This window comes from Neoarius graeffei, chromosome 13 (assembly GCF_027579695.1).
Source record: "Neoarius graeffei isolate fNeoGra1 chromosome 13, fNeoGra1.pri, whole genome shotgun sequence".
Classification (NCBI taxonomy): Eukaryota; Metazoa; Chordata; class Actinopteri; order Siluriformes; family Ariidae; genus Neoarius; species Neoarius graeffei.
Genome location: NC_083581.1, coordinates 58,250,604 through 58,267,594, shown reverse-complemented (window position 1 = coordinate 58,267,594; position 16,991 = coordinate 58,250,604). Strand labels below are relative to the sequence as shown.

The following is a 16,991-nucleotide window of genomic DNA, read 5'->3' as shown; positions in this document are numbered from 1 at the left end:
TGACCCAAAATGCTTAATCCATTTCTGTGATTACCAGCAGTGTACACATCAAAGTAGGTGGTTTTGTTGGCAATGTTGCCCACAGCCTCAAGTCCTGGACCTTGGGCAGTAACCTTGCTGGAGTCACCCTGAGCCATGCCCACTTCCACCTCAAATGGGCTCTTTGAAATATGCAGGCCTGCAAACAGCACTGTTACCTACAAGATAGGATAAGAATCAATCACCAGGTGAGACTAATAGGGAGTATCATTCTGTATTTGTCTAACCAATGACTTCATTATCAAGTCTCTTCTATTCAGACCCAATTACCTTGTGTGGCCCAGTTACTTTAGGGACATAGACTACAGAGTAAGTGCGATTCTTGTCATTGTTGGGAGTGACTTTAGCCTCTTCACGATGGCCAGCTGGGTCTTCTACATAAACCAGCACCTCTCCCTGGCCTGCACTAATCGTTTCCACAGTGAAAACAGCCTTTTTCATGACCACATTACCAGTGGGCTCAATGCCTAAACAGAGAAAACAAGTTCCATGTAATGCCTATGGATATCTATTGAATGACTGTTTACACCACTTTATACTAGAAAAATTTAACTTCAGTGTTACTGCACCTGGACCATAGGCACGAGCCTTTTTGGGGTTGAGCTTGGGGCGCAGTGGGGCACCAGGCTTCAGCTTCGCCTTAGGGAACTGTGACAGGTAGGTCATAACCGAGTGTTCGTCTACGTTGGGATCCACAATTTCCTCTGGAGTGATGACCTTGTAGAGAGCAACAAGAATAAGCAGATGAATCAAAACGGGGGGGGGGAACGACACATCTTGCACTTGTGTACAAGCAAGTCATAACTGTCACCTTGGAAACCGACACCTATGACACCACATGCCAGTCTGTGGCATGAGTTGGCAAGCACAAGATCATAACAGCAGGAAGCTACCAACCACACTTGCAACAGACAGCACGCAATATACCAGACTTGATTTAACCCATCATTTCAAAACTTCATTGGACAGTTTCATTTCTGTAGTAGCCAAAAAAAAAAAAAAGTTTAGCCAACCTTTACCAAGCACAACATTAAAACCTTTGTAGAAAACGGTAACAAAGAGAGGGGTGTTTATTTTGCTATTGGTAAGGCTTTTCCAATAGTTGTCTGCATTTAAAAAAAAAAAACAAAAAACCCACGTCTTTAAATTAGGAGTGGACATTGCTTTCGAGTCATGTCCCTTGTACCCAGCAATGTTCACTGGATTTCAGGAGCTTGGGGAAAAATCCCCCAATGAAGCCGGGGGGGGACCCCACACACTTCTATGGAAGATAGAAAGGTTTCATACTCCTCCTGTATGAAACCTGAAGTGAGCACTTCATGCAACAGTAATTCGTCTGAGCACACCATCATATAGCCACATGCAGCCTAATGTACAGTATACATTTAGGCACAGCCTGAAAGCAGAGCTCCCAATGAGTAAGTAATCCCATGTTCTTTTTTTTAAAACAAATTAAACACTAGATAACACCCCCCCCCCCCCATCTCTTATGGGAAGAAGTTGTCGTCGTCCAGTGGTCAAGTGTTTGAGATGCCTTGCACTTATCAGGCACACTGTGGTAGTACACATGCATCATACAGTTGCAACCGCCATTTAAAAAAAAAAAAAAAAAAAAAAAACCCACACACACACCCAACCAGGTTGGTGCATTACCACATTCTTCAATATGGAGCTTCACTCCATGTGCTACCTCACTACCTCCCACACAGAGCGATACATGCTATTACTTGCTCTTATTGGTAAAGTTTTATTTCTTTGGTATTTTTATATAATCTCCTTATATAAGGCCATTCAGTTTTGTATTGATCGCGTGCAATGCGGAAAGGTTACTGGATACCTTTATTAATCCCAGAGGGAAATTCAAAGTATCTAATCTTTGCATGCAGAGAGCTGTGCTATGAAAAGAGGCTTGGACGCAGAAGATTTTAATCAGTTATTTGCATTCAAATTACTTAATTCAAGGAATAATTTTGGACCAAGTGATCAGGAGGATTAACCTCAGACAATGAATAAACTGGTTACCTGAGGAACACCAAGCCACTCGTCAGCCTGTTGCATTGCCTCGCGTGCATTGTCCACAGGTTTTGTCTGATCCCAGGAGTCCCAGTCCGGACACAGACCTAAAGAATTACCAACATTTTCATATGCATGCTCTAAATTAAATGAGTTTACCTGAATACAAAACTCCATATACCCCCCCACACACACTACAAGGCTGTGTCTGCCATCCAATATCTTTGCTTTTGCAGACATTAATTGATGCAGTTCCATTTCTCCAGACACTGTCAAAAGCAAACTGAACTCATAATTGAACTATGTAAACTCTGCTGTAAACAGGTCATGCCATTTGACTGAGGCATCAGACACCTGAACCAAGGCAGGTTTTAAATCTTTCTAAACTTCCCCACCCACCCCAGTGACCTACCTGGAGCACAACTGTCCACCAATGCGCCCAGGGCTTTGCCTGACTGCCAGTCACGGCTGAAGTTGGTTATTGGCAGCTCGGGCAGTTTGTTCTGGATCCAGCCCAGGAGCCTCTGCTTTGGAGTTTTCTGCTTGGCGTCATCTGTGTCCTCTTCCTCATCCCACATGGGCATGGAGATAGAGTAGTGCAGAATGAGGGTCCAGATCAACCCTAGGATGAGCTTCAGGTTCCCATCCACAATGGCTTTACTGTCTGGTTGTTGGGAGGAAGAAAAGTGACTTTGCTTAGTACATATATTTAAAGTCCTTGAAGGGATGATATAGCACAAGAAAGAAGCTAGACAAAAGTTGTCATTTCATCTCAGGGCCTTTTCCACAGATGAGAAGCAGTTCATATTTTATCAAAAGTAGCATAATTGGTTTTTATAACAGAAATAACTGCCGTTAAAGAAGGGATTGCTCATCACCCCCCCCTTTACATATGCAAATCTGCCATGAGCTCTTAAACTACATGGATTTTTTTTTTTTTTTTAAAAAAAGGCAAAACCCATGCAGATTGTTGGCATGAAACTATCTGCCAAATGTTTTGGCAAAAATGCCTTTTCTTGTCTTTGCAAAAGACCCTGTTAAAGACTATGGCAGAGAATCATATGAATAGTCCCCAGCAAGGTCAGCAGATGTACCAGCAAAGCTAGTTACCCTCCTCCACCCAGTTTTTTTTTTTTTTTTTAAACTATTTATACATCCTAAACTGGCCATGACAACCATTAGTCATACTGTACTTAGCAGTCATACTTCTCCATTTTTCTGAACCAAATAAGAGAGTGCACACCCTTCTGACCCTTGAAGCATAAATAGCCAAACGTTACCCAAGTTCAAATACTTATGCAACATTACGGGGGGGGGGGGGGGGACGACGACTCCCACAGCTTCTTAGACAAGCATGGGTGATACCAGATTTCTTAACCATACATTCTTTTGAAGTGGGCCAAGCCCTTGTATCAACTGAAGCAGGTTTGTTTGAACACCCAAATCTTATGGTGACCCTTTCAGTGCAACTCCATTAGTGTTTCCATCCCCAAACAGTAAGTGGGGCTTTGATCAATTAACTGTTGTTATGGAATTCCAGCAGAGTGGACAACATGTCTTGTAGCTACATGCAAGCCCATGCACGTGTGCCCTAGGTTCTGAAGATTCACATAATTGATTAGTAAAGGAATTTCATTCCAGACCCATTACTAAAACAGCAATGTTCACCAAGCAGAGAAAAAAGCACCCTCAACTCATCAGCATATGGGAAATACAAAACAACCCCAAATAGAAAGCTTAAAAAAAAAAAAAAGGGGGGGGTACTGTACATTAAGATTTCACAGTTCATCCTGCTTATGACCCACACTACTTATCCAACACTCCTCTTGCCATGTTAAACAATACATTTGCAATTATTTGCCTTCTCCAGAGTGTGGTCTACAAACCACAATAACTTCTCAATTTTTCTGGAATCCAGCTTGGGTTCTGGGGAAATTAAACAGGACTACTGGGGGAAAGGAGGGAAAAACCCACCCCATTCCAGAGCCATTTTCTTTCAGGGTGAAAGACATAGGGTCTCGAAAAAAAAAGCAGCTCCATTAGTCTCTGAACCCAAGGGGGCATTTCTAGTTTAGCATTTCCAAAAAGGTATGACCAAGCACTTTAGGAGCATAACTTCAGACAGCTTAATCTAGTTTATTTGGCAGGTAGTTTCATGCCAACAATCTGCATCAGTGGTGGGGACAGCATAATCAGGCTCTTGTAGACCACACTCTGGACAACTCATGTGATTGGTGTTACACAGACAGACAAAGGGTGTGTTCGGCAAGAGAGGGAGTTGTGTTAAACAGGTCAGCACTTGTTAAAGGGATCAGATGCACTTATGATGAGCTGCTGAAAACAGAGGGTGTGGTCACTCCCCACCCCACCCAGCAGTCATCCCACATGTGCGCAGCAAAAAATGAACATCAAGCTGCTCTTCAATCACTGAGCTTACATCACACTACATAGCTTTAATTGTAAAATTCGTTACTTTGAGCCAATTCACCTACTATCAAATTTGAGAGAGGCTGGAGGAAACCAGGAGGACCTGTAGGAAACCCACAGAGACAACTTAAAATAAATAAAATAAAAATTACCCACACCCACTAGACAGAAGCTAAGGTCAGGATTATACTAAAAGACCATATAGCTGTGAGGAAGCAATGCAACCCTGCCACTACTTATTGGCCAGTGCTGGTTTAATCCCCTCCCTCATACATCTCAATCAAAACCCATCAATTCACATGAAAAACCATACTGAAACACCTAGGTGTTTAACTGGCATGAATTTTGGAATCAGTGTGGTCTCAGACATCCATAAATTACACATGGAAACCCTGTACCTCCTCGTAATCACTTACCTTACTAACCAACTAGATTTCTATATGTGAAGAATCCTGGGAACCACTATGATGCAAAAGTGTGCGTGCTACAGAAACACTTGAGTCACCAGCTCGGCCAACCCTCATACCAAGACACATACTGGACTAGCAAAACATGAAACATGACAGGAATCTGTAACAACCTCCCCACTATGCTCAGACCTTTTTTGGACATGATCAGAGTGAGCCATGATCTTCCCAAACCAGACATCATTTTGCCAAGAAAAAAGCCAAGTCGGGTACATGTGAGGACAGGGCACTGTTCGAACAAGAACCCAGGAAGATATTTATGAGTTACATCACATAGTTGGGGCATAAACAGTTTTTTTTTTTTTTTTCAGAAGGCAGAGTTATCAGCTTTGGATAAGAGCACAAATATTCCAGACCACCCATTCCCATGACTCAGTCTCACTGGGCTCAATAAACTACAGCACCTGACGTCAGCACTCCCCTCCTGACCCCACACCCAGACCTCTGATGCACCATGATGTACCACCACTGCAGACAGACACTCACACAGCCTACTAATCTTGTAAGAATTAGTCATCAGCCAAGACCATTTAAGGGCAGGAATGTGGTAAAACCCATATAGGTCCCAGGCAAGGTAAAGGCTGTCTATACTAACTTTTAGAATCCAATTTATAACTTCATGAGGAGGCAGTAGTGTCAGTCAACATCATGGCAGAGGGGAAATCCATGTAGGAAATTGCACACATTCCAGTAAGTCTTATCACCAAGTCTTGACCTGAAATCTGGACAAACCCACATGGTTATTTAATGAGTCAGGGAGGAGCATGCTTGTACCCTTCAGGCCCCAGCCCAGGTGATGGATGCCACCTTCTGTGGGCATCCAGGTTTAATACCATGTTAGCCTAGATTTCAGCCAATCAGGTGAGAAGATGGAAAGAATGGCTGCATCAACAGCTCTGATTTAACTTATTTAAAAACAAAACAAAATGGTTCAGCAATACTGAGGGGTGCTTGACTGCCACAAAGCTTTCTGAAACACACAGCATATACACAACACAACATTCTTAAGCAAATGAACTTTGAGCAAACTTCCTTTTTCTTCAATTTCTGCTGCTTCAAATAGGTCCCTCCCTCCTCCTCCTCAGCCTGCCTCCATCCCTTGCTCTCTTTTGGAAGTGTTCCCCCTGGTTTTTTAGCCTTAAAAGGGAAGAAGCAAACTTGATCCTGGCAGGCCACCCATTTCCCTGCACAGTGGTTTCTGATTACAAGGAGGGAGGGAACAGAGGGAGGAGGGAAGAAAGGAGGGAGGGAATGGCAGGGAGCAAAAAGCCTTGAACAGAGAAAACTGCTGCGTTTAGACTTTTACTAAAACCCCATATTGACAGAGCTGGATTGTCATTTGGCTCCTCTTGTTCTGCGGTGAACTGTTCCATGCCAAGCGCCACTCACATATCCATCACCCACTCTAGCATGTGTGCACACACTATCCAGCCACAAGAAACGATCCACATTAACTGAAGGGTTGTGTTTGTATATAGCCTCCAATTTAAATTCATTAGTTGCCTTGCTTTTAAAAAACACTGCAGGTACAATATGCCCTGCAATTAATACATTTCTGAATCAATTAACAGAAGCCAGAGATGACCTTGGCATTTCTCAGCGCCGCCCCTGGGGGGGGGGGGGGGGGGGGGTTAGTTGAAATTGAAGGCACAACATTTTTGCCATCTAGTACCACAGGACATGAAAATATACCCTCAAGTTTTTTGGTACCCTAATCATTCCATAGCACCCCAAGTACATATGGATGCAATTGACCATACATCATAAAAGCAATATGTAAGCATGTATTAAATTCTTGAAAATTACTGAAAGGGAAGGTCTCATCAATAAGACAACACCTCCATTCCAGAACATGCCTTCATTGCCTTGTTCTTAACTTCCAACTCCCCCTTCACTGACCTTCTAGATCACCCTCCCTCAAACTGTACAAAGAAAGAAAATTGCAGGCCCAGTCTGGAGGCTTTGCAAAAGCATACCACCCCTAACCTCCATCTTAATTTGCTCTGGCACTCCTTCTTATCTCCTGAGATTCATCACTAAAAATGAATCAGAGGTCCCAGTAGAACAGAGGAAGACTACAATCAAGTGTCCTTTTGTTAGTCTTAAAGCCACCTCACATCCTGTCCCTGCGCGTGCACAAACTAAAACTGAGTGAGGTTTGAAGATCCACATTCTTTGTAAAGCTCTTTAGAAAAGTGAGAAGCATGCCATGGTCTTCATGTGGTTTAACACAGCTGCAGTCTTTGTGAATTACAGTGTCCTTAAAGAAATCTTTAAAAAGGTTTCACCTAAAAATTGCCACTGCTGAATTTGAGTCACCACGGAAGACATTCGTGCCTAATCCATCTTGCTTGAAGAAATAAAATGACTACTTCAAAAACCGTGTGGAGTTGCAGAATCAATCTTTGGAAGGCAGATGAAAGTTTTTGGGCATCACACTACAAGGTTCTTTCCATGTGTGGTTGGTACAGGGTGCAATGCAGTCACAGATAAACCACACATTACTCATTTGCATGATAACCTAAAAAACACACTTTGTCACGACACTCCAGATTCGTTTTGCCACATTACTCCAATTTACTTACACGAACCCTTCCTTTCACAACTGGACCAGGCCCCTGTTGTGAAAGCAGGAAATCCTGGCATTAGCAAGGGGCCTCCAGGAGACTCCACTCAAAAGGCATTGGGGGGGGGATATTCAACAAGTTATGTCCAACAATCCTCAGGACTTTTAGGGCTGGCACAGAAAAAGGGGTGGGTGGGGGACATTAGTTTAAAAAAAAAAAAAAAAAAGCGCCAATATAAGCCACCTAATTTAACGCAAAACAAATTGGGGGGAAGAAGAGAGATACAAACCACAAAAACTAGTCACTATAACAAAAAGACCAATAGGAGAAGAGCGCTTAACACAAAATCCCAACCAAGTTCTCATATCATCTCTAGCTGCTTTATCCTGTTATACAGCTGGGATAGGCAGAAGCCTATCCCAGCTGACTACGGGCAAAAGGCAGGGTACACTCTGGACAAGTCACCAGGTCATCACAGGGCTGACAAAGACAACCATTCACACTCACATTCACACCTACAGTCAATTTAGAGTCACCAGTTAACCTAACCTGCATGTCTTTGGACTGTGGGGGAAACCGGAGCACCCGGAGGAAACCCACACAGAGAACATGCAAACTCTGCACAGAAAGGCCCTCGAACCTGGACCTCCTTGCTGTGAGGCGACAGCGCTAACCACTACACCACTGTGCTACCCTCCAACCAAGTTCTACACTCACATACTACAAAGGCAAGCCACAATAACACCAACAGCAGGGATGAAACTGTCTCAATATAGTGTTAAGTACATTCTGGACACCATATTTTTTTCCAAAATAATTAACACTGTCAGACACTAGTCTGATCTCAAAACTGACCCAAACTATTTGTAATACCTTTCCCTCTGTAAGGCAGAACTGTACACACAAAAAAGGGCTTTTTAAGTAAAACTTTAGCTTTATTATAAAGCAACCACCTCTGGGCTTGGATAGAATGTCTAAACACCAAAAATACATGTAGTGTCCAAAGTGTAAATCCCTTCTTCAGGTCTATTCCCCCCCCCAATGTCACTGTGTATAGATAGCATATCCTTTTAAATACCAGCATTTAGCAGCAAACAAACTTTAAACTAGGTTTACTTCTAAATGCAAGAATCATTTAGCCATTACAGCTGCCTGGAGTGACTTCAGGGCCATTCAATTATGAGAAGAGCATGCCTGACTCAAGTCCTGTCCTGACTTATGCACAAGACCTCATGCATGAAGATTGAGCAATAACAACTACCATCATGCGGAACCACACCCAAGATGTGTTATCACCCCTTCCACTATCTGACCTCAATCCATGCTGCATCTGTAAGAGCAATTGCAAATGAAACCTGTCAAGGCAGGAGGGACACACCCACCTAGACCTTTTTTCACATCTCATTTTTTAAAAAAAAAAAAAGGTTCCATTAGCCAGGTTCTCCCTGAGAAAAGAAAAACTTTAGCCCAAGATAGCCAAACACTTGCACCATTAGAGTGGTAAAGCTCATTCTAGTCATTATAGCTGAAATTCTAGATGAGTGTTTTACACTTGGCCTTTAAACATGTATACAGATGCATCACAAAGTAATACAACCAAACCTTTTACCTCAAATCTAAAAAGGTCAATACTGGTATAATCAAATACTGAGCGGATTAAAATTAACTACCTCCAATTGCAATCCTTACTGTGATAAGCGCAAACAGATTGGGGGGGGGACAGAATAAGTTGCACTGCATCACCTGATGTCAGTACCCAGTTTTTGTTCCTCCCCTGGCTTGCAACACCTCAATAAATATGCAACATTCATCGCTTCAGGACATCATCTTGAGAAATATTCATGCTGAGACATATCCTTTCAGACTTCTCCCTCAACTAGAAGGAACATATCTAATTGCCAGCAATGCAGACCACAAACATGCCATGTACTAAACATACAAGTATCCACCCTCAATGGACGTGTATACATATGAATCACAGTTAACCAGGATGTGGTGGTGTAGGACGGTACATTTCAGTCCTGGCCCTGGGGTAACTTAATATTTTGTCTGTGCAAAAACACCTAGTTAATCAGTTGAAGTTGGGCAGGGGTATTCATGGAACAGGGAAAGCACAACAATGGGTACGCAATGAACCAAAAGGTACTCAGGACCTAGGGTCGAGAACAGTAGTGTAGGATCTCAACATTTAGAAGTTTAGATCGTGCACGTGAAAGTTGGATATGGATTTAAGATAAGAGATTGGCCAGTTAATTGACTTTCCACCCGAAATCTTCAGACACATTGCACAAAGTTCCCCAAGAACAAGGTCTTACAGACAGGACATTCAAGTTCTCTGCATACTTAAGCCCAATTAAAGCCTAATACTTTTAGTACTGCAAGCTAAGCATTTTAGAAAGGCAAATGTGCACTGCTGTCCATCATTCATTAGGCACAGCATTCTAACAAACAGTTCCTTATGACCAGGACAACTAAAGCTCTGCATGAGAGTTCGTCAGCATGTTCAGCACACACTGATCTAGAGGCATGCACCAGAGGCTAGTTATTATTGCTATGAATTAAGCAATAGTATTCGCTCATCCTGAGAAGGGGAGAATGGGAAGACTTTGTCAATGATATTTTGGCCATGACCGTAGAGGCCATATAGGATTGTTTTTCATTGTAGATCTTCAAGGTTTGACCAATAACACACCCACAAAAGCATTGTATGGGGACAGGGATTAAAACTAGGCTGTGTATGAGGAGTGCCCTGAAGCTACATGGATAATTGAGATTATGCCAACAAAATTTTAGGAGTTCCACACCCTCCACCAGTCTAAAAAGATTTGCCAAGATCCGGTTGTTAAAGCCAACGTGGACATTCAGCATTTGGTTATGGGAGGAGGAAAAAAAGAAAACAAAAGCCCAAAAAACAGCCAGACAATAATAAAGAAAGACCAAGATCAGTTACAGACATCTTTGCTCGGAATTCTCTGGGATTTTTTTTTCCCCTTTCCACAAACTAGGAAAAAAAAAATAAATAAGTGCTTCAGCTGATTCAACTTTAATTGTGGTTTGAGGATCCAATGCTATTGCTACACACCGTGAGAGTCCAGCTAGGCCCAACTCTAGCAACAATCCCTACTTTCCCGTTATTTTGTGGCCTACACTGTTTGGTGCCTTAAATATTAAAACAAAGTTTTAAACCTGGATATACAACCAAGAATAACATTTTTTCATTCATAACTGTGGGCTACTATGGATACAAACATGGTTTCTATTCAAAACCCTGGAATATCTGATGAAAAAACAACCAGTGTTGCAGACTCTACTGTGGAAACTATCTGACTTCAGGACGGAGTTGGAAAAAGTTTTGGAAAGTTAGCGGTCAAGGCAGAAAGGAAAAAGAAACACTGTAATTAGATAGTGTAAAGGAAAAGCGCATACCTATGGACACGAGTTTAATATTCTCCCTGTCGAGAAACTCCAGAGCCACGGACACGTTCTCCAGCTGCATCTGCCTGAAGGTGGGCCGCTGGTTGTACTTGCGGAACATCTTCTTCTGGCTGAGGACCTCGAGCAGCCCGATTAGGCGCAGACCATCGCTCAGGTCCGTCTGCAGGTTTGCAATGCGTTTGTTCACGCATTTCAGATGCTCATTGCACCAGCGGGTGAACGTGTTCTGCTGGATCTTCTTCCACGGCGCGTCCTCGGCTAGATCTTTCTCGGTGGCAGGCATGTCGGCGTCCTTGTCCGCAGCGAGAGAGGCGTTGGATGCGGCTGAGGCAGCGCTCGACTGGTGGAGGCGTGGGTGTTGACTCATTTTTATTCTCTCCGCTCGGCCTCGCTACGGTTCTCACTTTTTTTTTTCTTTTGGGTGGAGCCTTGAGAACTCTGTACTCTTGTCTTGAGTTCTTTTAACTGCAGGAGAAGAGAAATGAAGAAATAAGCTCAAGATAAAGTGGACTAAAGATAAATAATCGAGTAGCCTGTTATGTTTAGATACAAAGTGGAACTTACTCTTTAGTTTCTAAGCCTTTATATTTATATATGTGACAGTGAGTAGCCTATATTGGAGCAAAGAACATTAGAGCTTGAAATTAATTTACAAAATAGTCGTAATAAACATAGTCTTTGAAGAGATTAAATGCTGTTTAGGTTTGGGGTGTGTTTGGGACACTTAGTAGGCTATTATGTAACTGAATCTGTAACTTCACTCATTCATATGATTAAAAAAATAATAATTGCTTTCATCTTCTTCAAAGAACTTGCTGCTCTTGTAAAAAAAAAGTCCTGAGTTCTATAGGACTCAATGGAACTCTATAGGACTTTCTTTCGAGCTCTGTAGGATTTCAGCATGGTTCTATAGGAGACTTGTGTCCGATAGAACAAGAAGTTTCTATAGGCTTTTCTCAGCGTTCTATAGAACTTGCCAAGCGTTTTCTTTAGGACAGAAAATAAAAAAAAAACAAAACTCAAGTTCTATAGAAAATCTATATTTGAACATTATTTATTGGCTTTTTGTGTCTACTCAAGAATATTTGTGGTGGCACCACTGTTGGGTAAACCATACCAAAGGAACTGGAGAGAGCCCAGAAGACCCCAGACCATATACAACTTGCTGGCATGCAATACGATTTGTCTTTTTGAACTTGTATGGCTAAAATGTCATGATCATGTCATGAAATTTCAGTGCCTGGTTTCAACTTAATTCACCTGATTACCAGAATTATTTGGAGGAGGAAGTAGGAATTATTTTTAAATACAATATGGATTTATTAACAAACAGGGGCTTACATGTAAGAGATGCACAAATCATGAAATATGTTATTTAATCAAAATAAGCAAAGCAACAAAAACACAACTAAAAAAAATGAGGTAGGTTTATTTTTCTTTGGGAAAATATGGCCGTTTATTAAATTTAGTACATTTTGTATTAGTTGAAGCTTCACACCACCTGCAGTAAGTGAATTTTAGTGGAAATAAATCACTGCATCGATTTTGAGTATAAATCCATTAGCAGGATGCGCAATGACTGAGCTTAAAATAGTTAATAATTTCCACTCCAAAATATCTCATCTCATCTCATCATCTCTAGCCGCTTCATCCTTCTACAGGGTCGCAGGCAAGCTGGAGCCTATCCCAGCTGACTACGGGCGAAAGGCGGGGTACACCCTGGACAAGTCGCCAGGTCATCACAGGGCTGACACATAGACACAGACAACCATTCACACCTATGGTCAATTTAGAGTCACCAGTTAACCTAACCTGCATGTCTTTGGGCTGTGGGGGAAACCGGAGCACCCGGAGGAAACCCACGCGGACACGGGGAGAACATGCAAACTCCACACAGAAAGGCCCTCACCGGCCACGGGGCTCGAACCCGGACCTTCTTGCTGTGAGGCGACAGCGCTAACCACTACCCCACCGTGCCGCCCCACTCCAAAATATACTGCAAGTATTTACTAGTATGTGTATATTGAGGTGACAAATTTTAGGGACTGATCAACAGTGCAGCTTGCATGGAAGAATGCCAAAAGAACCTGTGGCAATAGTAGCTGCGGAATTGCTGGGTACTGGCCTATAGGATCTGCTCTATAGGATTTTTTTCTATAGAATGTGCCTACAGAACTTTTTCCTATAGAACTTGAGTACTAGAGTTCTACAGGATTAAGTTTTCTATAGGATTCCTATAGAAGATTTTTAGCAGGGATATTAAATCAGGAAATTCACACAGCAAATTCCTCAGTGTTGAATTAACACCCAGAGTGTTTATATTGGTCCAATTGGACCAATATAAACACTCTGGGTGTTAATTCAACACTGGGGAATTTGCTGTGCACCTAAGACAGAACAATAAACCTCCTCACATGTAGTGTTTATTCAACACTGTCTCTGAAAACTTCACCAATGACATCAGAAATTAAAGAAATATGAATTATGGATGGCGTAAAGAAAAACTCAACGCCTTAAAGGTATCAAGTACAAGTATCTTGAAGTTTGGTTTGAAGACATTGATCATGCACTTCATTATGAATCTTTGTAGAGACATTGTGGAGTACTTAGGCTACTAAAAGTAACATTTCTTGATGTAATTTCATTAGATTGGGGAATGCATTGGAAGGAGTGTGAGCAAATATAAACACCACTTCCCTTAGAGAAACAATACACAATCGATCCATCAATCAGTAGGGGACTTGGAAATTATTTTAAATTCATCTTATCTCATCTCATCTCATCTCATTATCTCTAGCCGCTTTATCCTTCTACAGGGTCGCAGGCAAGCTGGAGCCTATCCCAGCTGGAGCCTAGCCCAGCTGACTATGGGCGAAAGGCAGGGTACACCCTGGACAAGTCGCCAGGTCATCACAGGGCTGACACATAGACACAGACAACCATTAACACTCACATTCACACCTACGGTCAATTTAGAGTCACCAGTTAACCTAACCTGCATGTCTTTGGACTGTGGGGGAAACCGGAGCACCCGGAGGAAACCCACGTGGACACGGGGAGAACATGCAAACTCCGCACAGAAAGGCCCTCGCCGGCCACGGGGCTCGAACCCGGACCTTCTTGCTGTGAGGCGACAGTGCTAACCACTACACCACCGTGCCGCCCCTTATTTTAAATTGAATATGCAAAGTGTATATCATAAAATATTTGGCAGGATTTTTAAAATCCTGTTTGTATCATTCATAGTGGTTGATTTAGCAACTAGTAGGCTACTGAATTAAGCCAGACTTTTAAGTAAATGTGGCCAAAACTGTAGTAGAGGATGTTAAGCATAAAGAATGTTTCCATTTGGCTTTTTTCAGAACTTTCCTCTCTTGGAGAATCTGAGGAATGCCGTCCACCTCACTACTGATGCCCCCTGACCTCACCAATCTCCTCCACATAAAACAACATGAAACAGACTTGCTCTCCTTTCTACTTTCATTCTTTTTGTTTTCTCTCTCTCTCTCTCTCTCTCTCTCTCACTCACACAAATATGCATAAAAACATACAATAAAGAACTGTAAAATATGCATATAAGCAGTGTCCAAAAATATACATTTAAACATGTAGTTAGTTTAGTAAGTCAGGTATATCACTGATAGTCTATATCATCACAACATAATGTTTTCACTTGTGCCTGGTGTAAATGTTTTTAAACTTCATGCATAAAGTATACCTCTAAGATCTACTTCGAGGCAACAACCAAGCTTGACCATGCCAATATCATTTCATACATTGGCGCCATCTACAGGACTTAGACCCGATAGGCTCGACATGAAGTAGGCTTTAGAACTTCTTAGTCAAAAGTCAAAAGTTTTTAGCTATTGTTCCAGTAATGACAAATTATAATGTACCTCAGATATTAGTCAGATTGATACATACTTTAATTTGTAGTACACATTAACATGTCATCTATTTCCTGTATGAAACTGAAAATGGGAGAAATAACTTCGAAAACCTTTCCAATTCTGATTAACGATACTCAAAAAGCCGGTATACACGCTGATACTTTCACATCATGTAAAAAAAAAAAAAAAAACAAGCAAACAGGATGCATGCAGCAGAAGTGCCATGCACGCACATTGGGCACACGTAGTGTACTACTACTATCTGCGCATGCGCATCTCCACCAGTTGAAGGAGCCTGTGGTTAACCTACAGCTGTCAACCGCAGAGCGTGCCATCTTCAGCAGACGAGTGAAAAACACAGATTAGAGTACTGGGAAATTATGAGTGGTTTTTTTTTTCCGGTTACTTCAAGCATATGAAAGATGTATCTGGGCCAGATATGAAAACAAATGTATATACATCAGATAGGCTATCTTGAGAAGTAAATATACTAGGCTATCTTAGAACACGTCTTAAAACTAAGAAATGCTCAAAAGAGCTATCTACAACACCAGATAGCGTGTTAGCATATCTCCCCAACAGCGCTTTTGATCATAAGGAGCTGTGGTCTGCTCAGGTGAGTTTTCCCAGTGTACACTGCGCTGTGAGCGGAGGGGGGCGCACGCCACCATCAAAGTTACACAGTAATATACAGGCTAGAAAGCAGGCCTCCGACGTTTTCCATAGTTTGCCTTATTTGGTGTGGATGGCTTAATTAGATTACGACATGTTTAAACCCCTGTAGAGAGCCAGAGGGTTTGTAGATGCATCAGCGAAAGCACAGGAAATATGCATGAGGAAAGAGAGTGTGAAAGGAATGGGCGCGGATACAGAACAGTGTAAAGAAGAGCACGAGATTATCTACAGCGGTGATCAGTTCAGACACGCCTTATCTTCGTGTGGGCCCCACATCTGATTATAGCCTATGCCTTTTTAACAATCAGGTGTAAATAACTACTATGCTGTGGACATGAATGCGTATCAGATGTGCAGCTCCTAACATTTCATCAGTTCATGAAATGTTTCACATTTCACAAATACTGGGACCAAGATTACAAATCACAAATACTGGGACTAAGATTACAAATCACAAATACTGGGACTAAGATTAAAAATCACAAGATTACAACTCACAAATGCTGGGATCAAGATTACATTTCACAAATACTGGGACCAAGATTGCAAATCACAAATACTGGGACCAAGTGTGGTTTTATAATCTATAAAGCAGCAACTGATGATGATGATGATGATGATGCACACAAATCTCATAACTATCCATACTCTGAGCATCAGAGCTCGTAAGTGAATACATTCTTCTCTCACTCTGAATGTTACCGCTTATGTTTGCCAAAGTTGACTGAAGCAAAAGTTAACTTCCAAGCATGGATTAATAGCAGTGCAGACATTTCCATGGACATTATAGCTGTTTCAGACTACAGGCATTGTAACTGTACACATCACTTTGCATCCAGTTTGAGTTTGCACAACCTCTTGTGAGTGCGATATGAAAACCGAAAACTTTCTGACTTACATGTTGCGCGTTGGTTCCCGAATGGACTTAAGATGGTACCTTCTGTGTGCTTGACGCCGTTACGCGGAGAAGAGTGCGCTCTGGGTCAGTGTCCCTCCCTGCCGGACTGAAGTCTCCCTGAGGGGAAAGCGCGAGCTCGGTGAACTCCAGAAAGAAGGAGAGTGACACCCTCTTGTTCTTTTCTATCTCCTTTTCTCCTTTCTTAACACGAGAACCTTAATTGGTAAAGTATCAAAGAGGTGGAGGAGAAGGAGGTGGGAGGAGAGCCCTTTTCTATCTAAGCGCTCTCAGTGAGAAAAGGCTGACGTTATACGGCGATGCGACCGCGCCTTCGGATTTTAAAGGTATGATGTCACCCTGGCTGCGCGCGCCCGTATCCGCTCCATGTGTGTGTGTGTGTGTGTGTGTTGTGCTGTTCACTCAGGTCCAAGAACCTTCCTGTGTAAAAGCTCAAAGGGTTAAGGCTCAGGGAGGTGGGTTGGGGGTTCGAGTCCCAGCACTGCCAAGCTGGCCCCATGAGCAAGGTCCTTAACCCACATCAACTCCACCTGGAGTGGTTTAAAGAAGACTCCCGTATAGT

At 42.3% G+C, this 16,991-nt stretch overlaps 1 protein-coding gene across 4 annotated transcripts in view; it reads right to left on the bottom strand.

Annotated features, from left to right (window-relative positions):
* The window catches only part of flna (filamin A, alpha (actin binding protein 280)), a 32,780-nt gene extending 16,104 nt beyond the window's left edge, over nt 1–16,676 (bottom strand). For 2 of the 4 annotated variants that reach the window (XM_060938166.1, XM_060938167.1), the window contains exons 1-7: nt 16,412–16,676; nt 10,940–11,413; nt 2,465–2,716; nt 2,062–2,159; nt 609–756; nt 310–506; nt 35–197 (exon numbers count right to left, since the gene is read on the bottom strand). In XM_060938166.1, coding sequence (XP_060794149.1) covers nt 35–197; nt 310–506; nt 609–756; nt 2,062–2,159; nt 2,465–2,716; nt 10,940–11,315 — 1,234 coding nt within the window. In that variant the 5' untranslated portion in view covers nt 11,316–11,413; nt 16,412–16,676. The remainder of the gene's footprint in view (nt 1–34; nt 198–309; nt 507–608; nt 757–2,061; nt 2,160–2,464; nt 2,717–10,939; nt 11,414–16,411) is intronic. The other 2 variants (XM_060938164.1, XM_060938165.1) reach the window with 1 other exon arrangement.
* Between the last annotated feature and the right edge of the window lie 315 nt (nt 16,677–16,991).